Source organism: Lichenostomus cassidix, chromosome 4, assembly GCF_008360975.1.
Source record: "Lichenostomus cassidix isolate B80296 chromosome 4, HeHo_3.0, whole genome shotgun sequence".
In the NCBI taxonomy this organism is placed as follows: domain Eukaryota; kingdom Metazoa; phylum Chordata; class Aves; order Passeriformes; family Meliphagidae; genus Lichenostomus; species Lichenostomus cassidix.
In genome coordinates this window covers 61667254-61691433 of record NC_139484.1, presented here as the reverse complement: position 1 = coordinate 61691433, position 24180 = coordinate 61667254, and the positions used below count along the sequence as shown (strand labels likewise).

General features: G+C 49.6%; 1 protein-coding gene and 1 long non-coding RNA gene across 7 annotated transcripts; one reads left to right on the top strand and one right to left on the bottom strand.

The window, feature by feature from the left end:
- Nucleotides 1-675: 675 nt before the first annotated feature.
- Nucleotides 676-6124, bottom strand: LOC146438661 (uncharacterized). The gene is made up of 2 exons (XR_014851878.1): nucleotides 5995-6124; nucleotides 676-3303 (listed from the first exon to the last, which is right to left on the bottom strand). It is a non-coding gene; the product is annotated as an uncharacterized LOC146438661 (long non-coding RNA).
- On the top strand, nucleotides 6103-23820 carry RPIA (ribose 5-phosphate isomerase A). 6 transcript variants are annotated; one of them, XM_085059515.1, is made up of 10 exons: nucleotides 8212-8364; nucleotides 10666-10766; nucleotides 12192-12252; nucleotides 14286-14341; nucleotides 18222-18281; nucleotides 19101-19165; nucleotides 19474-19542; nucleotides 20055-20196; nucleotides 20679-20778; nucleotides 22635-23820. In XM_085059515.1, the coding sequence occupies exons 1-10, from the start codon at nucleotides 8301-8303 to the stop codon at nucleotides 22730-22732; spliced, it is 816 nt and encodes a 271-aa protein (XP_084915641.1). In that variant the 5' UTR covers nucleotides 8212-8300; the 3' UTR covers nucleotides 22733-23820. The 6 variants fall into 6 exon arrangements, with proteins under 6 accessions (XP_084915640.1, XP_084915643.1, XP_084915641.1 ...); XM_085059512.1 differs by lacking the exon at nucleotides 8212-8364 and adding an exon at nucleotides 8763-9713; XM_085059514.1 differs by lacking the exons at nucleotides 8212-8364; nucleotides 10666-10766 and adding an exon at nucleotides 6103-6375.
- The last annotated feature ends 360 nt before the right edge of the window (nucleotides 23821-24180 follow it).

Here is a 24180-nt window from a genome sequence, read left to right as displayed (position 1 = left end):
GACAGAGGTGGCACTCGGGCATCTCACAGGCTGGTCCGGCCAAATGGATTCTGTCAATCGGGCGGTTCTGGGCAGGACAGGTAACCCTAGCCCTGACACCGAAATCGGCGCTGTGCTTACCCCAGGTGACCTCAGCCCAGGTGACCCCACAGCTCTGCCCACCCACCCCACCACACAAGGCCCATGACCGGCAGCCGCAGAACCACCTGTGGCACCTTAAACTCCTGTTCCTCCATGTATCCATGGATTTGTGCATCCCTGTGTTCCAGGCCAGGCTGGAGGGGGCTAGGAGCAGCCTGGGCTAGTGGAAGTTGTCCCTGCTTCCAACCCAAGCCATTTTGTGAGTCTCTGTTTATGGTATACTTGATATAAACCATACATATGATACATAATTGCCCCCTTCAGGGTGAGTTTCCCCCCATTTTTTTTTCCAGACCCAATTTGCCATGTTTTGAACAACAGTCCTTGACATCATGATGGTACCACCCAACTAATGAGGATGTCATCTGCAAATTGGATTAGGGCTGATTTTGTATTTACTTCCAAATGACTAATGAAAATATTGATTATGTACATGTGTAGTACAGCACACATGATCCTGGAGGGTCCTATTAGAAGTAGGCTTATTTGGTAATGATTTATAACCACTTATAAAAAAATAATCTCTATGACCAGTTTAATATATTCTTAACTGATGCTTTATTACCCTGTTTAATTAAAATATTGTGCAGTTCTAAGTAAAAATGTTTTTAGAAGTTTATTACACTTTGCAGAGGAAATTGAATTATTTGTTGTCTTTTAGAAGCATGAAATGAGATTATTAGACCTCTGACTGGCATTACTAATGACTGTAATGAGTCACGTAACACCCTTTTTTGGTATTTATCCAGAACATTATCCATAGATCTAATGTTATTAAATCTACATTTACTACATATCATGCAGCTGCCCTTCCTGACGACAGGCACCAACCTGGCACCTTTTTAGCCTCCTAGAATTGCTCTGGTCTATCAGAGTTCACTAAAAAGGAACGTCAAGAGACAAGGGGTCTCTGCAGTCAGCTGATTCCAACCTCTTGGGCCAGAGTTATCCCTGGAAGACAAGAGCCCCATTGGTCACTAATGCACTGAAATTAATCACAGCACTGTTAAGTGACCCCCTCACATATCTTCCTGCTTCTTTACAAACATAGATCATAAATGTTCAATGAACACTTCTGCATCGTTACTGACATTTTAATCATCTCCATCTAGTAATGGGCCTGTACCATTCACTACTAGGGTTTTCTGGGATTTAGCCTTGCCAGCTATGGATTTCCTTTGATGTGCTTCACTTCCAATAAGTACTCTGCTTCTCATAGCTTCGTGTTTATACCACCACTTTTTTATTTCCTGCTTTTTCCATTTTGGCTATTTCTTTTTTAATTTTACTCACTCTCTCCAGTCCATTAATAAAACCAGAGTTGTCAATGTTTTTTCCCTCTTGATTTTGAAGCTGTGACTCTTTGATTCCCCAATGAATTCTTTAAAAAGAGCTTGCAATTGCCATATTTAGACTTCTACCTAATTTCTTCTCCCTGCTTGCACTCTTATTTTCTGATGAATTGGAAATGCAGCTCTTTTGGAGCACCAAATGTATGCAAACTCAGGTCACGAACACTGCTCCCCAGCCAACCACTGATCTGCAATCCAGGGATCTTTGTTTGGGTTTTTTTGCTTCCTTCATGATAACAAAGTCCAAAAGAATTTACCTTGTGCCACATGCCAAATGGCGCATGTCATTTTTAGTAACTTAAATGACATTTTATTACTGTACCCATATGGTCTTTTGCTACTATTTTCTTTATTTAGATAACTCCTCTCTCTTGAGTGTCTACCCGTTCATATGTTTATAAAGAGTAATCAAATTCCTTGTTTCTCTAGGGAAACCAAGCCAAAGGCTTTTATTCTTCCCTTACTCGTTTGGCTCTCTGCTCTAATTCACCCTCCCCTGCACCTGTCTCCATTTAAATTCATTTTTCTTGCATGGTAATGTTTTGAACAGTCAGGTTGAGGGGTAAATTTAGTTACATTTTAAACTCCATCATACTTCTAGACTATTAAGAATAGCTAATTCCTTGCCGTGCTTTTTACAGTAACTTATCTCTTGTCCCACCAGTGATTGGAGGGACTCAGAGACAAATACACGGTAACCACAGACCCGAGAAAGTTCCAGACTATCCGGATACCTCACAACTAGACTTGCACTTCTACCTTTGTGCTGGTTCGTCAAGGTTTATTACACTTAAGGCAAAACAACAACAACAACAACCTCGTGCAAGTGTCCCTCTCACACCCATGAGCATGATCTCATTTTCTTGCGTTCCCTCCCACCCCCCGCCCCACATCAGCAGCCTTCCAATTGCAGCCTTTTATTTTGGGGAGGATCTAGCGGTTTTCACCCGAGCACACGTTTTCTTCTAGACCCCTCCTAGATTCCGTGGCACGGAGGAATAATGAATAATAATCAGCATGTAAAAGCTCTTATTTTTCTTGTTTTGGAAACATTTCTCCAAGGCATGGACAACGTTATTCTCGAATCCTTATGACAAACGTGGCAATACAGCCCTATAATTTTCTCTCTGTATTAAAAATTTGTGCCAACAAAACCAAACTTCCTTCTTTTTGCAAAGCATGACTCACATCCTCCATTCTGTTTTGACTGACTGACATAAGAGATCTATTTCAGTCATATGACAATAACTTTGAATCTGACTAGCCACTTATGTGGAAATCAAAGCCTGTTCTTGCAGGATGGATGGATGTTAACAGGAATGGTGTTTTACATAACTCCACTGAAGATCTGCCTGCTTTTCCCGAATAACTTGCTCTTGGAACAGCAGTGAAAGCCCAGTGTGCCACCTCGTGGCTGCCCTGTGCCCAGGGCCATTCCGAGTGCCTCCCTTTTCCAGAATCCAGACCTTCCAAAAGCTGCATATGGTGTAATTAGCATACCGGCACCCCTGCTGATGTCTTCTCACAAGCAGAATAAAACCAACTAATTCTTCACCCGGCAGATCAAACCAGAGGCAAGCAGGGAGGCAGGTGTTATTCAGAGGAAATGTCACCGAACTGGAGTTTGCAGGATAAAAAATTAGGTCGCAGGAATGTAAATTGCAGGGATGTGACAGGCTTAGAATGCTGCTGCCAAGCAGGAGAGTTTATCTGAGAAGATGAGTTAGAAATTCTCAGTATTCCACTTGGTTTCTCCAGTGTGTTGGTGAAGTTTCACTTTCATGGGTCTTGGATTTTAGCTGTTTCATGCCTAATGAAATGAAAGAGGAGTACAGTTAATTGGATCCACACATCTGACACCCAGAGGGGCTGTGCCTTCACCAGGATTTCAGGTTAGAATGCACTTTTCCAGCCAGTTTCAGCTGGAATAAGTCTGCCATGGAAGATGGTCCCACAGCCTTCCCTCTCCCAAATTATTTGATCTTGCTGCCTTCCTCAGGAAAGGTCAAGGAAAACTGACCTCAGTTTTTTTTGTTTGCTTTACCTTTTAGAGAAAACAGGTCTGTGCCAACACATGGAAGTAGCAGGAAAACTTGGCAAGTGATGGACAATAAAGTGGGAATGCTGCCTTTTTTTTTTTCCCTGTCTTAGACCAGGGCAGCTTAAGCTGGTTACAAAACTCCCTTTCAGAGAGATATATTAGGTTTGGCTGACCCAGTTCAACCTCACTCACCTGGCAAGAAGAAACTGCCTTTTCTTTCCTGTGTGGCAAGGTGAATCAGCACGGGGTCATGGGAATGCCAGCAGCAGCATAAACTCTGTACCCAGGCTGAGTGGATGGTGGCTGAAGGGAGTGAAGAGCAGGCTCTTCCCTTTTTGTCAACAGCAGGCTGTTATCTCAGCTACCATGTAATTTCCCTAACATGTAATTTCAGCCTCAGATGCAGAATTCAGCACCCAGAGTCACGCAGTCACCCTGACAGCCTGAAAGGGCTGAGCTGCTCCCTTCCCCAGCATGGCTTTTTGTTGGGGTTAACACCTCACAGTTACCTCGGTTTGACAGGCAGAATTTCTGTTCTAAGCAGGTTCAAACACCTTTGTGTTCTGAGAGTTGGCTCCTGGAGAAGCTTTGACATGGGACAAAACCAGGCTTGTACAAAAGGACTTTGAGCTGTTTGCAAACAGAGCTGGTTGTTGCTGAAATTCACAGAAAATCCATTTCTAAAATGTCCAATACCATTTTTTTGTGCACAGGCAAGGCTCAGCACACCATAAATGAAAGATTTTCTGCTTTCACTGTAGCTGTAACTCACCAGCAGATTCAGATAAATTGCTAACAGAAAGCTCATTATCTACAAGTGGAAATGTTTGTGTTTCCCCAGGCACTGCAAGATGTGTTTCAAGCCAAAGCTCTCAGCTGTTGCTGTGAAGGTACAACAGGATTATCAACCCACGCTTCTGCAGTAACACTCCCCAGCCCAGTGGGATTTGAGAGAAGCCCAGGATGGGCTTCCTGAATCAGCATAAAACCCCAGTGACTGTTTTTCATTTCACGTAGCAGTCAAATTCTTTGGATACTGAACAGAATAATCATAGAATCACAGAATCATAGAGTGCCCTGGGTGGGAAGAGACCTCAAAGATATCTCATTTCAACCCCCTGCTATGAGCAGGGACACCTTCCACTAGACCAGGTTGCTCAAAGCCCCATCCTACCTGGCTTTAAACACTTTCAGGGATCAGGCAGCCACAGCTTCTCTGGGCAACCTGTTCTAGTGCTTCACCACCCACACAGTAAGTTTTTTTTCCTAATATTCAATCTAAACCTGCTCTCTTGAAGTTATTCCCCTTTGTCCTGTCACTACATGCTCTTGTAATGTCTCCCCAAACTCAGCCAACTGCTCCTTCAGTTTTACCCTTCTTGCATCATGGAAAAACATCGTGCTTTGGTCTGATTCCCTCTGAATTTATATCCCACTAGATGTATGTATTTACACTTTAAAGTGGGTGACGTGCAGGAAAAATCGTTTTCAGCTGGCAGAAAACACTGAACCACTGTATAGAACCACGTGCTGCTCTTAACAGCAAGTCACCTGCTCTGAACAGAAAGGTAAGGCCTCACCACACTGAGATAAGCCTGGGCAATGATAATAGAGTCTTTGTTGAAACCCCACTCCATTGTCCAAGGACTGATGTGCTGGCCCAGGGAAAACAAAAGGAAATGTTTCTAGTCCTTGAAAATCACAGCAGAATCGCAGAGGTTGGCAGCAAAGCAAGCCAGTCATACACAGAATTTAAAAAGAGAAACCAGCGGCAGCTTTTCTGTTGTGCAGATAAAAAGATTATTCTTTATGAATTGTTGTGGCCTGACCTTGGAGTGAGTAGTAATGGCTAAATACCTGCAATTCTCATCCACCTTTGTGGGACTGCAGCCTGGAGAGAAACTGAAGTGCCTGTGAATGGTCCTAATGTGGCTCACAGGAGTGAAAATGCAGGTGTAGAAGGACTTCAAGGTTGTTCTGCCTCTCTAATATGTTTCAGAAACAATTTCATCAGATGTCAACCGAGGACAGAGGGGAAAAAATTTGGCAAATAAAGATACGGTTCTACGTGGTTCAGGATAGGAGACCTCTATGGGGTTCTATCCTGACTCTCCTGCAGGGTGGGATAAGGACTAAATGCTTATTGACACCATCTGCTCAGACAACCCGTGGAATTTTTCAGTCCGTGTTGCTTCTTTTGAAGGAGATCGCGCTACGGAGTTTGAGTGAAAAGTCCAAGAAAGGCTCTTCCTCAAAACCTGTGGAAGCCCGGCCAGAGTTACAGTACCTCCCCGAGCTCCGGGCATTGCCTGGCCTCCTGCAGGAGCTCCCTCGCCATCCTCCCTCCTCCCCCAGCACTTCCAGGAAGGACACACCGCATCCTTCTGCTCTTTGTGGAAATGCCTCAACATTTCCAGCCCTGACAAACCCGATCTCTCCTGTACTTATACACGTACATACATCGATGCAACAAGTTGCTCCGGGGACTGTCGGGCATTGTGGGATCTGTAGTTCGCCGCTCGCAGCACTACAAGTCCCAGCCTGCCGGCGGCAGAGGAGAAAGAGGCGGAGGAGGAGGTGGAGGAGGAGGAGAGGAGCCGGCACGGCCCAGGCCTGCAGCCCGTGAGGAAGAGCCCCCCGGGGGCGGGCCGCGCCGGCATGCGGCTCCCCGGCCGGCTCGCCCTGCTCCGCAGCACGCCCCTGGCTGCCCGGCCGCCGGGGAGGGTCCGAACGGGGCGGGCGGGGGCGCGGCGCGGCTTCTCCCGCGGGCGGCTCGGCAGCACCATGGCAGAGGAGGCCAAGAAACGGGCCGCCTTCGCCGCCGTGGACAAGCACGTCCAGGTGAGGCAGCCCGGGGTGCTGCGGGGCTCGGGGGGCTCGGAGCCCCGGTGTGCGGAGCGGCCGCGGGGTGCGCGGAGCGCCCGGGGCGCGGGGCTTCCGCGGGGTGCGCGGAGCCTCCCGGAGCTCGGACGGACTCGGAGTGCGCGGAGGGGCTCTGGGGTGCAGGGGCTCCACAGAGCACCGAGGAACTCCGGGGTGCGGGGACCTCCCAAAGCACAGAGCGGCTGCAGGGTGCTGGGGTCCCCCAATGCATGCAGTGGTCATGAAATGTACGGAGCATTGAAGTGCACGGAGCGGCTCTGGGGTGCCGGAACAAGCTCTGGGGTGCCGGAAAAGCTGTGTGGTGCCGGAACAAGCTGTGGGGTGCCGCGACCGCCCAATACTCGGAGCGGCTCCGGGGTGCCAGGACAGGCGCTGGGCTGCTGAGACCCCGCAGTACACGGAGCGGCCATGGGGTGCACGGAACTTCTCAGCGAATGGTGCGGCTCTGGAGTGCACGGAGCCCTCAGTACCCGGAGGGATCCCGGAGTGCAGGGACAGGTCCGGGGTGCCGGGACCCGCCAGCGCACGGAGCGGCCATGGGGTGCGTGGAGTTCCCCGGTGCACGCACGGAGCTCGGAGTGCATGGAGCAACTCCGGGGTGCAGAAACCCCCTAATTCCTGGACGGAGCTCGGGGTGCCCGGAGCAACTCCGGGGTGCAGAGACCTTCTAGTACGCGGAGCAGCCATGTGTCTCCAGGCGCACGGACGGATCCCGGGCTGCGTGGAGCGGCTCCGGGCGCAGCGACAGGCTCTGAGGTGCTGGGACTCTCAATGCCCGAAGTGGCTGTGAGTTGCACGGACGGACCCCGGTGAGCACGGAGCGACTGTGGGGTGTCGGGACCCCACAAAGCACGGAGCGGCCACGGGTTGCAGGGGCTCCCTAGTTTACAGGAGCGGCCACGGCGTGCGAGGAGCCTCCCAGGGCACGGACGGAGCTCGGGGTGCGCGGAGCGGTTCTGGGTGCAGGGACAAGTACTGGGGTACAGGGACCCCCCAGTGCACAGAGCGCCCACGGGGTGCACGGATTTTTCCAGCGCATGGAGCGGCTGTGGATTGCAGGGACAGGCTCTGGGGTGTCGGGACCCCTCAGTGCACGAAGCGGCCGTGAAATGCACGGAGTTTCCCAGTGCATGGACAGGCTCTGGGATGCACGGATCCCCCAGCACACAGAGTGGCTCTGGGGTGCCGGGACTCCCCAGTGCACGAAGTGGCCAGAGGGTGTGCAGAGTGCCCCAGTGCATGGATGGATCCTGGGATGCATGGAGCGATTCTGGGGTGCAGGGATACCCCAAAGCATGAAGCGGCCACAGAGCCTCCCAGGGCACGGATGGACCCTGCGGTTCATGGAGTGCCTCTGGGGTGCAGGGACAGGCTTTGGGGTGCTGGGACCCCGCAATGCACAGAGGTGCCATGAGGTACACAGAATTCCTCATGCATGGACGGACCCTGGGGTGCTCAGAGCAACTCTGGGGTGCTGGGACCCCACAAAACACAGAGCAGCCAAGGGTGTACAGAGCCTTCCAGTGTGTGGAGAGACCCAGGGCTGTGTGAGGCAGCTCCAGGTGCAGGGACAGGCTCTGCTGTGCCGGGACTCCCCAGTGTATGGAACAGCCATGGGATGGATGGAACTTCCAGGATGTGAATGGGCTTCAGGTGTCACAGACTCCTCCAGTGCCCAGAGCAGCCCTGAGGTTCATGGACACAGTGGAGTGCGCTGAGAATACACACCCCACTCAGAGCATCCCAATCCTGGGTGCAAGGAGGGATCTGAGCATCCCAATCCAGGGTGTACGGATGGGATCTGCCGAGCCTCTTTCTCCTTTGCTTTGGTCTCCACTTCTTTACCAGGGGAGAAAGGAGAAAGCTGCTTTTCCTTCCCCGGGATGTGCCCCCCTGGCAGCAGCTCCATGCCTTGTCCAGCTCAGCACTGTGTACACCAAATTTGGGGTAATGTCTTGCACCTCCAAACTTTCACTGTGCACCCTCCTGTGAGTTGGGCTGTGGTGAGAGTTCAGGCTAATGCCGTGCCCTGCTCCTTTATCCAAGTCCAGGACATGCTGCTGCTGCTGCACCCTATTTCTGATCCCCCAAGCAAGGAACAACAGCCCAGGGTGTTCTGTCCTGTCCTCTGCAGGCTGGGAAGTGCAGCCAGGGGCTTGAATCAACCCTTTCAATGTCAGCTAGGGCTGGAGCTGCTTGAAGTTTGGCACAGCCTGATCGGGAGCTCTTGGAAGATCAACGGTTACAGTCACACGGGTTTATCACAATGTTTGCTGTGCCAGCCCTTTCGCAACGGCTCTGGTGAAATCAGGGTGAGGAGCTGCTGCTAAGAAAGTAGATAATAGCAGTTAGTGGAGAAAAAAATTCCCCTTTCCTTCCTGTTCCCCCCTCGCTGGGTTAACGCTTTGAGGTTCAGTTGCTGATGGCTTCCCTTATGCCCCATAAAAGTCTGGCTTGTTTTGCAGCCTCCTTCCTCTAAGCAGTCTGTACCTGCCTGAGAGAGCACAGCCCCATGCTACCTGAGACCCACTGCCTGCCAGGCCACCAGGATCAAAAGTGGTCACTCTGTGAAATGGGGCAGCCTGGGGGCTCTAGCAGTTGCATAAAAATCCCCTTTCTTGCCCAAGGCAAGCCCAAAACTGTGCATTGAGGGGTCGTGGGAAGAAGGACTTAACTCAGAAGGTGTGGAACCAAGACATGACTGTTGCTGTGAGTTATCATAATTGGGGGCTCCTTTGATTTGGGGTAAAACCAGTGCTTTTGGACTTTTTTAGTGAAATAGCTGGCCTTTCTGCTGTTTTATGGCCAGGAAAACTTAGGATAATGGTTCTGGTTGTGTCCCAGCTGATTAAAGTTCAGTGTCCAGCTAGTGATGCCGATTAAGTAAATTAGGCAGTGTCTGGGGTAATACCCCAATTTTTGTGTAAGTTGGCTTCAAGAAACAGTGGAGAGGCAACTCAGAGTCACTGCCCAAGAGCTGGATGGTCTCAGCTGTCAGTTTGCACTGCCGGAGCAGCTGCTGTTTGTAATGGATACGTTTGTGTTTGCTTGTTAGAGCTCTCAGGAGGGTGCAAAGCTCTCTGAAAGCAAAGTTAAGGCTTCCCTTGCACAGCAGGGACATGCGGGAGACACCATGACTTCAGGGTTTAGTTCTGCTGGACAAATCTCTCTTGCTTCACTCTGCCATAAATCCATGGCACTGGGGGCTTGGTTGTGGTACTGGATGAGGCTCCTCGCTTGGCATCCTCCTTCACACCCATTCCTGCCTGTAGACAGCAGCTCCTTGTGTGGCAGATGTAAACCTGGGAGTGGGAGGGGGGATTAGGAGAGGAGAACTTGTTTCTTTTTATTTTCTGGTTTTAATTTTTTTTTAATTAAAGCCAGATTTGTGTGTTTACCCACAGCACTTGTCCCTGGGCAGCTGCAGGAGCAGAGTTGCCCAGTCCTGGAGTGGACACTGAGGTGACCAGCCTCAGAAACCCTGGACTGTGGGGCTGTGACAGCTTGGGGGAGCGGGGCTGGCACAGGGCTTGGGGCTTTAGAGCTGTAAGCTGCTTGGGAAGAGCTGGCTTTGCGTTTATACAACACCTCTGAAGGCAGGCCCTGCGAGTGTGCCTGTTAGAAATGAAATTACAGCTGGGAGCCCCATGTCCTGCTGCCCCAGAGAGGACTGAGCAAACTTTGGGCTTTGTTTTGTATTGATCTACTACTTTTACTAGAAGGTCTTTGCTCTCTAGCCTTGGAAGCTTACGTTGGCCAGGCCAGTCCCTGTGTGCTGCTGTTCCCTTGTTGGCTTCTGTAATGCTGGGCAGTGTCTTTAGGCCCTTGGGTTGGCTGAGGAAATGCTGTGTCCCCTGCCCACTTCACCCAGCATGGGTCCTCAGCTGTACTGTGGCTCTGTGCCTTGGTTCTGTTTGGTAGGCTTTTGCTAAACAAGCTGAAATGTATGGTTTTTTTACATGAGGTGCTGCTCTTCAGTGCTCTGCTTCTCACCTGTGTTTGCCCTGCCCCTATTTTTAAAAGTGGATGCTTTGTAGATGGTTTTGCCCCTGGTCTGGCTGGGGTTGGAGCTGAGGAGGGAGAGGTGGGAGCCAGGGTAAGGCAGGGACTGTAGCAGCACCAGTTTAGACTGATTTAAAGTGCTGCTTCACACTTAATCTGGTAAATGGATGGGCTGGGACCCTTGTGAGCTCTTCCCATTTCATTACAGCGGAGTGGCTGATGCTGAGGCTTTCCCCATCCCTTCAGGGCACCCACCTGCTCCAAGAAGCTGCCCCATCCTACAGAAATGGGGGCAAAGAGAAGAAACTGCCTCTTCCTGGGTCGAATCAAGTCTTTTGGGAGCACTGGTACTGCCCATATCCTGCCAGCCTCTGCACAGCTTTGCTTGCCCCTTCCTTGGCTGGCCTTGCCTGGCTCTGCCTGCAGGGTGGGTGACACAGAAACCTCACGAGCTGTTGCGTTTCTGCTGGCCATGATGCAGGTGTGCAGCAGTGACCTGTTGCTCTCCCCAGCTTTTGCAGAGTCACGGTGGTTAGTGAGGGCTGGGCTGTAAGCTGAGCCTCTGGGTTTGGAGAACTTCTGTTTTCTTTAAGCTTTTAACCTGCAGAAGCAAGAGAAATGACTAATCCTAGGGGAGTGTGACCTGTCTTATCTCCACCTTTGCAGGTAAACTTGCGTGACAGCAAGATTTTAGCTGGTTGAAGTGCTGCAGGTGTGGCTTTTTCCACAGCTGCCAAATTCTGGATTTGCTGCACGTGGGGAAAGAGCTCCAGATCTGTCTAATGTCCAAGAGATAATGCACAGCAGCTCTGTGCCTGCATCTCTGGTTGTCTTCAAGTCTTCCTCATCTGAAGTCTCTGTGGTGATCGTGGGCCTCTTTAAGTCAATTTAAGCTTTGGATCCTGTCCAAAGAAAACAGTACACTGAAAATGGGAAGTGCAGAAGGCTGGAGGTCACTGTCAGGGGATGGGAAACTGAGTTGATAATAAACAGAGACTGGCATGGCAGAGAGGATGTCTTGCAGAAGTAGCTCAAGTGCACCCATACACCCTCAGCCTGCAGCACCTTTTAGGAGTGTATCTGTTTTATGGATGACAGGGCAGTGATCCTTCTGAAACCAGACCATAGGCAGAGAAAGGCCAGGATGGAGCTGTGGTTAAAATTTCATCCTCTTCAGCACATGCTGCCAGGCTCACCACCTTCCAAGTTTTGCTGGACTCTCCTATAGGCAGCTTTACACTCTGTTTTGGAAAACATTTTTTATTATTCACAGGAACAGCTGCTGTGCTCTCTGCTTTGGCTGCTGGTGCATCTGTGCTGTTTACTAACGATATGGTTGGCAGCAAACCCAGCCTTTTACTGTGTGGCTTCCTTGGGAGATTTTATCTTGAGGTTGTTTCCCCTTCTTCCTCTGTGGTATTGTCTGAAATTCACAGCTTTCCGGCAGGAGAGCTTTCATGGAATGCCAGCAACCACCAGTGAGTGTGCATTGAAAACCCTGAGATTGGACTGTGCTGGTAATTAGCAAGCACATGTCCTCTAATGAGAGGGAGAGTTGATTAAAATCCCTTGGCTGCAGACCATGGCCGTGCCCTCGCTGGCACAGCGTGTTCCCTTCCTTGCCTGCAGAGTGCTGAGATGCTGTGTCCACGTGCATCCCTGGACAAGGCTCCTCCTGCATGTGTTTATAATGCCAATTTTACTGGGAAAAGTGGACAATCCGGAGCCTCAGTGACAGCATTCCTCTCTCTCTCTCTCTCTTTGATTTGCAGAACAATCAAGTTCTTGGGATCGGAAGCGGATCTACGATTGTACACGCGGTGCAACGATTAGGTAGGGTGCTCCCCTTCCTGTCCCTCCCATCACAAAAATCCCCTTTTCCATCTGCCCCAGCTACTTGAAAAACACCCTAAATCACCTGCATGCTGACTTAAAGCTGATGCCTTGAGTCTGTTCACTGACTGCTGTGTCCTGCTTGAAGCTGAAGGTTAAAACTGGGCGTTGGGCTCCAAATTTATTGCCCGAGAGTCCTGAGAGGTAATGATTTGCCACCTGTTCTCCCCACACAGCCAGGAAAAGAGCTCTACTGGCACCCACCACAAACTGGAGCTGAGCTCCTTGGTCTGGTTCCAGCTTTGCCCAGCTCTGCCCAGTGCTGACTTGCTGGGTGGCTCGGGGCCATGCAGCTGCTCTGCTTCCGTTAACTCGTTTGTCTGAGGCTCATTTTGCTCCCCACATCCACATGATTCGCATTGAGGGCCCTGCTGAGGTGTAATGAAAATGAGGAAAGCAAAAACCTGCTGCATTTTATTTGTGTATCCCACAGCCAGGTTTACCTGTTTGCTCCAGGTGCAGGGGTTTGCTCAGGGCGTGATTCAGAAAATTCCAGGAAAATATTCGAGTGAGGCAAATGCAGTTTTGCAAAGTGAGTGTGAGGGTAATTACTGTCATGCCTCATTACAGGGGGTGCAGAGGTTTAAAGTTCCTTTGCAGGCCACTCTCAGCCCTAGATCTGCATGTGGAGGTGCTGAACTTTGGATGACCTTCGATGCAGAGCAGCTGTGGGGGCCGTGGAGAGGGAGTGCAGGATCAGCCCTGATTTTCTCGGGGGGTCTTGCTTGAATACAGAGGGAGAATCACAGTATCATTAAGGTTGGAAAAGACCTCCAAGATCATCAGGTCCAACTGTTAATGCAGCCCCACCATGTTCACCACCAAACCATACCCCCATCTGCACCTCCAGGTATGAAGATTCCACCACTTCCCTGGGCAGCAGAGGTCAGTGTGTCCCACCTGGGTGGCTCTGCGTGGCTGGGGAGTCCCCTGGTGACCTCCAGCTTCTTTGGGCAGAGCTGCAGCCCACAGCAGGCTGAGCTCTGAGCACAGCCCAGCCCTTCACTCTGCAGGGACACAGCAGGACTGGGGCTGTGCCTTGGCAGCCAGCTGGCCCCACTCTGAGTGCGTGACACACTTCATTGTCTGGAGCTGCTGTTCTGCCTTCTGGGCTTGGCCCAGTACTGCAACCACTCCCTCCCTGAGCACAGAACAGTCTCTAAATAAATGGCTATTGTATTGAAAGAGGAGTGGCTGTTCCAGGCTGCAAATTCTGGCTTTTCATGTCTCCTGACTGCTTTAGCGCTGGGATGTGGCTTGTAACAACATCCAGCCTCGTGTATTGTATCTCCAGTCCTTCCAGCAGCAGCATTATCTTGGAGCATGTAGCTCCTGTGCTTGCTCTGGTGTAAGAGCTCTTGCTGGCTCTCAGGCTGTTGGCTTGTGCCTGAGTATTGTAATTACTAAAATAACGTTTTGTCCATAATGATATCTTAGTAATAGATTTTAGTCATTTGAGGTTAGCCCGGAGGAGGAAATATTTCCTTCCATTTAATGGAATACTGTACTTTATTAGTCCTTTCCCTGCCATATATTTAAATGTTCTATAATAAATTAATGTGATGTCCCCAGGGCAACAAGCCAGCAAACCTTTCAGACAGCTGTTGGAGCTCTGTGTTTACATGGAGAGCAGCAAAAACCTGTCTAATGGAGTGAGAGAGGGGATGGGGCCAATTTCCCAGGTGAGCATTTGCTGATGGGGCTCCTCTCCTGCTGGGGACATAAAGGTTAATGGCTCATGGTGGCTTGGGTTGAGCCAGAGTGGGTGTTTAAACATTTCTGACTGTTGAAACTGAGCCTCAGCCTATGCAGGGTGGCACCTGTTTGTGTTTTGAGCGTGACTGAGTTATTTGCAAGCCAAGCAAGTAATTGCAGTGAATCAGAGGGGCTGCTCTGAAGTTTCTTAAAGTGAAAGTTGCTGTGTTTTTTCGTTGTGCAATGAACAAACCAAGGCTTCTGCATTTTTCCTGCAGCTGAGCGAGTTAAGGAGGAGAACCTGACAATTGTCTGCATCCCTACATCTTTTCAGGTAAGCACTTTCCTCCTTTGCTTCCTGCCAGTCCAAACACTCTTGCAGGGGATCTTCCCCTGGGCTGTGGGAGGCCACCTTGCCTCTCTCTGGTTCACAGTGGTGTGAATTCACCAAAACCACCAGTGAAAGCAATCGTGGTGCAGCCTGCAGATAGATCTCACAAAGAAGGTGGTGGAGCTGTGTTACCCTGACCTGAGCTCAGGGATGCAGTAAGGCTGGGAGGTATATTTTGAGCCTGTGTGGTAAGGCTGGTTGTGTCAGGGTTGCTGTGTGGCTTCCTCTGGATCCCACTTGCAGGAAAATGCTGCTTAGTGGTGAACCAGACTCGCAGTGCAAAGCTCACTGGAGACACTTTGTCTCCTTTGATTCTCTATCAGCCCTGACAGCTGTAAAAAATAATAGCAAGCTCTTGTCTTTTCAGGAGGAACTTGAAATGCATCAGCTGGATTTTATGAGAAATTGCTGAAGAGGAATTTGCTTAACCTCTCATTTGCTGTGTAGCCTTGGCAGGAATTGGTTCATACCCAGCTAGGTGTTGAGAGGGTTGGAGGGAGAGGGAGAACCTGGCTTGGTGGTGGAATACAGAGCTGCTGGAGAAGCTTCTGAGCATCTCCCATGCCTTTGGCAACTGGCTTTGGTCTCTTTGCCTCTGTTCCCTGAGATCGGAACATCCCTCTGGGCAGGGAGAGGTGACATGGAGGGGACCACCTGAGGGGTTTTCAAGGCTGGGTGGTAATAGCCCTGTGAAGAAATTGGACATGTGTCCTTCTCATGGTCCTGGTGTGGACCTGGGGACTGTACTTTTGTCACAGCTGTGAGGACAGTCAGGCAGTGTGGCAGGCAGGGCAGAGCATGTCCTGTGAGGTTTTCAGGGGTGGGATGGGTAAAGCCCTGAGCAGCCTGGGAGCTGACCCTGCTTTGACCTGGAGGTTGGATAGAGACCAGCCTGAATTATCCTAAAATCTTAGGAAAACTTAACCTTACCCTACAGTTGTTGAAGTGTGGGGTGACAGGGCTCTCTCCTCCCAGCTGCTGCAAAAGGCAGTGGCCAACTGGGGTATAATGCAAGGTGTGCTGCAAAGGTCAGAAAGTGAAAAAAAAAAAAATAACCTATATCAGTAATTCTGTTGCATATATAGACTGTGGTAAGAGTCTGTCTTTGATCTGTCTAAAATGATTCCCACCCTGAAATGCCACGTCCCCTTTGAATCTAGGAGAAGTGCTCTGAGTTCAGTCATTAGTGCTTAAAGAAAATATTGATGAAGCTCTTGTAGTGAATGTGGGCTCGAGCCTGTCCTGCCTTGAAATGTTGTCATAATTCATTTAACACCACTGAATTTCTTACCAGTAAAACAAAAAGGTTGCTGTTAAAGGGAAGAGAGAGATTGTACAACTGCACGAGCCAAAATCCCCAACACAGGGCTGCCTTGTATCTTTTGCAGTCTCTTAGACCTTAACCAATCCCAAGTAGAGCATTCCCAGGTCAGCAAAACAGCATTTTATTTTCACTATGCACAGGTGTAGATGGCTGCCTGAGGTCACTGGCAAGGAAGAGTTGGTTTCAGTGGGCTTTTATACTCCTCCCTTCCCTGTTGTCAGGTCATTAATCCATCACCATCAGTAAAGCTAGAGCAGGGTAAGTATTTGTCCCTTGGCGTTTGCATTGTCTCTTTTCACCTGGACGTGTGCTGAGAGCACAGAGTGGGACTGTTCCTGGCAAGTGCTGTGCAGTGACCACCACTTCTCCCTCAGTTCTGGGAGCTCTGCTTTTGATTCCCACTGCTCCCATTGCCTTGCAAGCAGAGCCTGGAGAGAGCCAAGCCACCTTATTTCCACACTGCTGACTCTAAGCCTGTTCAGGGTTTGGCCTGCATGTGCAGCACAGTGTTTTTCAATGCTTTCAGTTTCCCAGATCCCTGAAATCTCCTTATGTGGACACCATGTGATGAATGCCAACCCACTGATTTTTATTCCTTTCATTTTGTGAGTCCTTAGGGCCCCACAGCCCATGGGTGTTAAAAGTGCATGCTATGAAATGCCATAATAAACTATTCAAATCGTATCTTATTGCCAGGAGTGCCACCTGCTAATTCTAATGTTTTTGGGATGCAACTGAAGCACTTTGTTAGTGTTAGTGGGTAGAATTCAGGGGAATCAGCTGATCCAGACTATTGCACTGGGGTTTCTTGGTTGATCTGCAGCATGGTAGCAAGTTTGGACTCCAGCATAGTCCATGCAAGGAGAGAGTCTCATTCAGGTAGTGATTTGTAACAGAAAATTCAACCAGTTAGGGATTCTGCAGATGGCACCAAGTTGGGTCAGTGTGGATGTGCTGAGGGCAGCAAGGCTCTGCAGAGGGACCTGGACAGGCTGGATCTGTGGGCCAAGGACAATGGTCTGAGGGTCAGCACGGCCAGGTTCTGAGTCCTGCACTTTGGCCACAACAACCCCTGCAGAGCTCCAGGCTGGGGCAGAGTGGCTGCAGCAGCTGCAGGGCAGAAAAGGACCTGGGGTGCTGTTTGACAGCAGCTGAACATGAGCCAAGGTGTGCCCAGGTGGGCAAGGAGGCCAATGGCACCTGGCCTGAATCAGCAATGGGGTGGCAGCAGGACCAGGGCAGTGATTGTCCCTCTGTGCTGAACAATGGTGAGGCCAAACTCTGAGTGCTGTGTCCAGTTTTGTGCCTCTTGTGACAAAAAAAAACCAAACTTTGGAGGTGCTGGAGTGTGTCCAGAGAAGGGAATTGAGCTGGGGAAGGGTTTGAAGCACAGGTGTGATGAGGAGCAGCTGAGGGAGCTGGGAAAGGAGCTCAGCCTGGTGTAAAGAAGGCTCAGGGGGACCTTCTGGCTCTGCACAACTCCCTGACAGGAGGATGTAGCCAGGTGGGGGTTGGTCTCCTCTCCCAAGTAACAAATAACAGGATAAGAGGAAATTACCCCAGGTTGTGCCAGGGGAGGTTTAGATTAGATATGAGGGGAAAAATTCTTCACTATGAAGGTGGTTGAGCACTGAACAGGGTGCTCAACCTCAAACTGCCCAGGGCAGTGGTAGGGTCACCATCCCTGGAGAGATGTGAAAGCCATGTACATGTGGCACTTGGGGACATGGTTTCATGGTGGCCTGGGCAGTGCTTGGTTAATGGCTGGACTTGATGATGGTAAGAGGTCATTTCCCACCTAAACAATTCCTTGATTCCTTGTTTAATCTGCGGAAGTGAGCCAAGGGCAGCTCTGGGTGCCCTAGGTTTTGTTGCCACTAGAGGGAAATACACAGCCACTGCAGGAAATGTAGATCAGAGCCACCAAGCAGCTGTTTCAGCAGCTTCCCACACTTTCTCCACGAGTTGTGCATTTGTTTGTTTATTTTTTAGTTTATTTCCAATATGAAAAATATTTTCTTTGTTAGTTCAACATTTCTGTGGTGTGAATATTTAATTTTCTTGCTCCCATTTTTCAGCTGAAGGAGACAGGAAGGGCTGGATGGGTGTGAGGGAGAATGATGTCCAAGCTGAAACAACACAGGATTTAAAAATTCCGTATCTGCTTTGGTGCTTAGACACATGTGATTCCCACCAAGCTGATGAGGCCTCGTGCTATTTAGTATGGAGACACCCAAACCCAGGAGTCCTGTTGCACCATCTGAACATTTTTAGTTCAAGTCAGCAGCAGGATTTTCTTCTGATTGAACTGCTCTGGTCTGGAAACACCATTTTCTCCTTGCTGTGTGTTGCCACTGCAGCCTCTCCACCAGCTCAGAGTGGAGCAGTAGAGCTCTCCCAGGGAGGCTCCATCCTTGCTGCAGGCAGGGAATAAAACCACGAGTCTGTTTTCCTTCCCTGCCACTGGTAAATGGTGTTTGTTGTCTCCTTGGTGCACAGGCCCGTCAGCTGATCCTGCAGAACGGCTTAACGCTGAGTGACTTGGACCGAAATCCAGAGGTGAGTGAGACCACAGAGGTGAGACCTCACCCGACCTTCTCTCACTCAGTCCTTCAGAAAGCATCCAGGCTCCTTTGCCCTCCCCTGAGGTTGAGTCTGGGCAGCCACGCTGCAGAGTACGAGTGAGAACTCAAGTTAGGACAGCAGGAAACAGTCTCAAGTTGTGCCACAGGATGTTTAGATTGAGTGTTAGAAAAAATTCCTTCACTGAAAGGTTGGTCAGGCAGTGGAACAGGCTGCCCAGGCCAGTGGTGGAATCACCATCCCTGGAAGCATTCAAAAAACATGTAGATGTGATGCTTAGGGATGTGGTTTAGTGGGGACCTGGCAGTGGTAGTTGAATTGTTGAACTCAATGATCTTAGAGGTCTTTTCTAACCTTAACGATTATGATTTTAACAGGCTTAGTTTATTTTTCCCCCAAGCCTTAGTTCTGTGTTAGTTCTTGTCCCTTTAGATGGCAAGAAGGCTGCTGGGTTGCCTCCAGGTGTTTGGCATCTCTTCCAAGATGAGGCTTGTGGCAGGGATATTGCTGAACTGTCACCAAGATTTTCTGTGGGAAAATCTTGCATGCTGATCCTTAAATGAGAGACTAGAGACTAAAGTGATGTGCCCTGCAGGGCCAGCAGCTGGATTGGGTTTCTCTTCCTCTCAGGGTGTCCTTGGGTGGCCCATCAGACACTTGTCTCTGGTCAGGCTGGCACCAAGGTGGTGCTGGCACCAGTGTGACATTGTGACTGCTGCTTGGGACACTCCACCCCCAGAGCTGCACCAGGAGCACAGGTGGGCTTTCAACACCACTTTTCTTCTCTTCCCACAGCTTGATGTTGCCATCGATGGAGCAGATGAGGTGGACTCTGACCTCAACCTTATCAAAGGTGGCGGGTGAGCCTTGCTGTCCATCTGTGTGTCTGTCACAGTGCTGTTGTTGGGGCTCTGAGCATCCCTGTGTGGCTCTTGGTGTCTCTGGGGTGGGCTGGAGAGGATGGTGTGCAGGGCTGTGTGTGGGAGATGGCTAGATGGCTCCTGGCCAAGGGGGCAAGGGACACAAAGTGAGGGGTGAGGGTAAGGTGTGGGGCAATGCCAGCACCAAAACCAGCAAGAACATAATGGAGGGGACTGGACTTCAAGGCCATCAGTGAGGAGCAGTCTGATGTTTTCTGGTTTTGTTTTTATTTCTTCTCCCCTTGCAGTGGCTGCTTGACACAGGAGAAGATAGTTGCAGGATTTGCAAAATGCTTCATCGTTATTGCCGATTACAGGTGAAAATATTACTGTTCATTATACCTTTCCCCTCCCTGGGAGGTTTCAGATGGTGCTGTGTTAGTTATGCCATTAGTGTCCTTCCAATGGTTACAGGAGAGCAGGAATGGGTGGAAATGAGCCTGGCTCCCAGTGCTTCAGTAATTCAATTTATCTCTTTTTCTTAATTTTCAACTCAGCAGGCCTGCTTGGGAGTCAGCAGAGCTTGTGGGGAAGTAGCAGTTCTGCTCTTTGAGCTCAGTCATTGTCAGCATGGGATAAATTTTCCAGCCATGGGGCTGTGGGAAAAACAACTCCTGTCCTGCTTGTCCAAAACATATCAAAATAAGGCTTCTGAGTGGATAGAACATCATGCATTAAACTGGCTCTTGCTGCATGTGGGCAAACGTGACCTAACCCCTGTGTCCTCCTGAGCCTTGTGCCTCAGGGGGTTGCAGAGGGACTGGGGTAATGTCAATGGTGTCAGCAATGTGAGGTCCAACACTAATCCCACCTCAAACTGTGCCCTCAGGAAAAAATCCGACAGACTTGGGGAGCAGTGGAAGAAGGGAGTTCCCATCGAGGTCATCCCCATGGCTTATGTCCCTGTCACCAGAGCCCTGACCAAAAAATTCGGCGGTGTGGTGGAGCTGCGGATGGCTGTCAACAAAGCAGTGAGTGTCCCTGTCAGCCCTGCTGCCCCAGAGGAACCACCTGAACGTGGGCAAAGGCAGGACCAGAGGCCTGGCCTTCCATCTGATGAAATCCGGGCTTTCACTCCCATCAGTGGCATTTGTGTAATTCCTCCTAATTACACTTTGGATAATGAAATGGGTGTTTGAGCTGCTCATTGAAAGCCTCTCTGGTTTATGACCCCTACAGAACCATCCTGGAGCAGAGGGGTGGCCAGCCTGGGTCTGACCTGCTGCTCTGGGGGTGTTGGGGGGCTGCAGGGCAGTCTGTGCTGCCAGAGAGGGTCTCGAGTTGGGGGTGATTCTTTTACTGACAGGTTTATTGTGGGGATGCCCCATTTTACTTGAATGATGACTCTAAACCACTGCAGTGGGGACAGGTGATGCCAGTGAGGGCTGTGACAATCCCTGGCTGGGATCAGGACACGTGGAGCTCATGTCATGACTACTGGGTTTGCTTCCAGGGCCCTGTGGTGACAGACAATGGGAACTTCATCCTGGACTGGAAGTTTGACAAGGTTCATGAGTGGCGTGAAGTGAACATCGCTATAAAAATGATACCAGGTGATGTCTGGGATTTTTTTAAAAAACACAAAAGCTGGCTAAGGCTTGCTCTGTGATAAGTAACCTGGATTGGGGGAGCTCTCTCCTGTATATGAGGAAATGTGTGTGTGTGTGTGTATTTGCTGCCCTCCTGCATGTCCCTGTATTTGTTTCTACTCAAGAGAGAAGTCAGCTGAATTGGTACAGCTGTGCCCATGTGGCTTTTTCCATATGGTGGTGGAAACCCAGGGTGATGCTGGTTGATGTTGACACTGTTTCCCATTAGGCACAGCTGTCCTTTCCTCTTCCTTACTCTCCTCTTGTCTGTTTAGAGTGACTTTTAGTAGAAACAGCGGTGCACTCTGGAGGGAGGGTTTGCACTGTGCTATGATATTTTCCAGAAGCTGCTTACAGCTCTGCATCCCATTCCCATTGGGAAGCCCTCCCTGCTGGCCTTGCTGTGAGGATGCAGTGTACCCAAGCTCTTGCTGTGCTCGAGCAGCAGTGGCTGAGTGCTCTGTTTGCAAACAAAACAGCCTCTCTGCAAGGACTCCTGCCTTGCATCAGACCTGCTGCCCAGGCCAGAGCTGCCTCTGCACCATCCAGGTCTGCCCAGGGGCACTGGCACTCTCTGAACTCAAGGGAAGCAGCATCTGGATGGCTTTTTGATTATTTTGGCAAAGCCTGCCCCTGAAATCCTGCCGTCACACAGCTGACTTCACTGACTGCTCATGTGCTGCCAAAACATGCAGGAACAGGTTGGGATCTTATTGCACAAACCCCAGCCTCCCCACAAAGCAGCCATAAATTGTCCTGGCTCCACAACTGAAATGCCAGACCAGGCAGAGGTTGTGGGTGTAGGATAGGGGAAGACTCACCAGTAACTTCTAGTTGTTTCTGGTCAGTGGTTTTGCTTCCCTCAGTAGTGCTTATCAGAGAATCACAGAACTATTGGGGTTGGAAGGAATCTCTGGTGCTCACTGCTGGTCTGGGCTGCCCCTGGTCCAGTGCTCCATATCCTACTCCAGTTGCTGGCCATGGCTGTACAAATGTCTCCATCATTAGAGCTGCTTCTGTGCAAGAGGCAGGCAGTGCCTGGTTACTCTGCACAGCAGGAACTCCTTCCCTGCATTTCTTTTTGGTTGAGAAAGGAATGGTAAATTGTGGGATCTGTTCCATTCTGTGAGTGTGGTCTCAACACCATTTGTTGCTAAAAAATGGACCTGCTAAGGGGGTAAAAGTGTCCTCCCTACCCAGAAATGTACGAGCCTAAATGTGAGGCTGTTAAAGCCTAAATATAGTGGTGTAGAAGGGCTTTGGCCACCCTGTGCCTGTGGTAGCCCTTGCCCTCCATTTCTATTGACCTTCCTGGCCTCTGGCTGTTGCTCAATGATCTCTGTGAACTTAAGTACCCCATAATTAAATGCAATCAAAAGTATGTTTGCAAATGGGCTACAGATTGCAGAGGTAGCACCAGAGCTGCTGAATGTTAACATTTGAACAAGTGTTGTCCAGGTGTTCTTTAACAGGAGAGTCTTTTGGATGAGTTTAAAGGCAGAAGGAGTAATCCCCAATCCTGTGGGTGTGTGTAGCTTCCCGTGGGTCATCAGGTGACAAAAAATTCCTCTCTCATGATTGTGTTGGTGCAACAGTGGTGGCTGGGGAAAGCTTTGGGAGTTGTTTCTCTGTCTCTGGACAGTTTCTGCTGGGGGTGGCTGCATGGAAAAGACTTCCCAGAAGCTCCCTGTGTGGCTGACACAGCTTGGACACTTCTCCAAAGCTCTGATGGAGGCACTGCTGCCTTTTGATGAGCAGAACCAGAGGACACAGAGCACAGGGGTGGCTCTGGCACTAACCGGTGACCTCTCGTTCCGCAGGCGTGGTGGAGACGGGGCTGTTCATCGACATGGCCGAGGTGGTGTACTTTGGGATGGAGGATGGCTCTGTCAGCGTGAGGGAGAAGCAGCCCTGCTGACTCTCGGGGACTCAGCTGATGTGACAGTGCCAACCCGACGTTTTGCCTTAAGGAGCAGCGGCTGTCGCAGGAGACCCGCGGGAAAGCCCTTCAGAATCCGCTGACGGGATGCTGAATGTCTTTTTTAAAAAAAAACGAACAAACATAAAAAAAAAGATTCTATTTCTATATATATATATTTTTACTTTACAGGAATGTCGTCTTTTTTTAATGAGTCCTTTCAACGAATTGCTTTAATGTTTTTATTTTGTTTTCTAAGAAATACTTACCAAAAACAATACTCCCTGGTTTTGTGTTTGGAGTTTGGTTTTTTTTCTTTTTTTCGAAGAGAACTTGAACCCTTCTGGTTGCTCATAGTGCTTAATGATTGAGGTCAGAAATACAACCCTAATGCATTGTCCCTAACCACCCTGGCTGGGAGGGTGATGTATGTAACAGGAGCACATCCAGTTGGGACCTGATGATGCCTTATTTGGAACCTTTTTGGTTCGGTATTTTATGCCTTTTATTTTTCTATACCACTGTTTTTTAATAGTTCAGGATGTCTGGTTGTCCTCTGTGCACATGACAAATCTCTGAGCCTAGGGTGGTCTCTACATCCCCCTCTCTGGGACATTAATAAGGCCTTTTCTAGGCTTCTGTATGGAGGAGACATTCATCCTTTGAGCCAAACTCTGCTCTCATTTAATTCAGTACCTCTGATTAAAGTCTGTCCTCTAGCTGGAGATACTTGGGACTTTGTCCTTGTAGACCAAGAGCAGAACTGGGTGCTTGATGAAGTTTACAGGAGCATATTTTAGCAGCTTAGGGCAGTATGGAATAGTGTTCAGTGGCAAATGATTTGGTTTGGAATGAAGGTTAATTATCACCCCTCACAGCTGGTTGAGTTGTGGGAGGATAGCACAGAACGCACAGGAAAGTGGAGTCTTCCTGCCTAAATTTTCCATGTGTAGCAGGAGAGAGACACTCATTCAATATCTCATTTTTGGTGTATAGGTGCTTTGCATGGTTCTGATGTCGAAATGCAAGCCCTCTCTTTGTGTTTTAGACACTGAAATAAAGAGCTGTTCTACCAGACTTGGTGGTAATTTTGTTCTCAAAGTAACTTACTTTGTGGATAATGGGTCAGATCATGGTCAGCTCAACTTCTGCTAACTTCCCCCTTATAAGAATCCCTCACCCAGGCTAATTTAGCATTTGATTTCCTTTTGCTTAAGGTAAATGCATTTTTTAAAATTAACCAGATTATCTGGTCAACGCTTTTTATCTGCAGTGCTGGCCTCAACAGAGACTGTCTTCAATTTGCACATCTCAAACCTGTGTATCCAAAATCCAGCTCTCGTACTGAGCAAACTGCCAGCAGCTTGCTGGAAACACTGGGATTTCTTTCCCCGCAAACCTGGTGCTGCAGAAGCCATTTGCAAAGCCCTAGTTCTGGCCATGGGCTG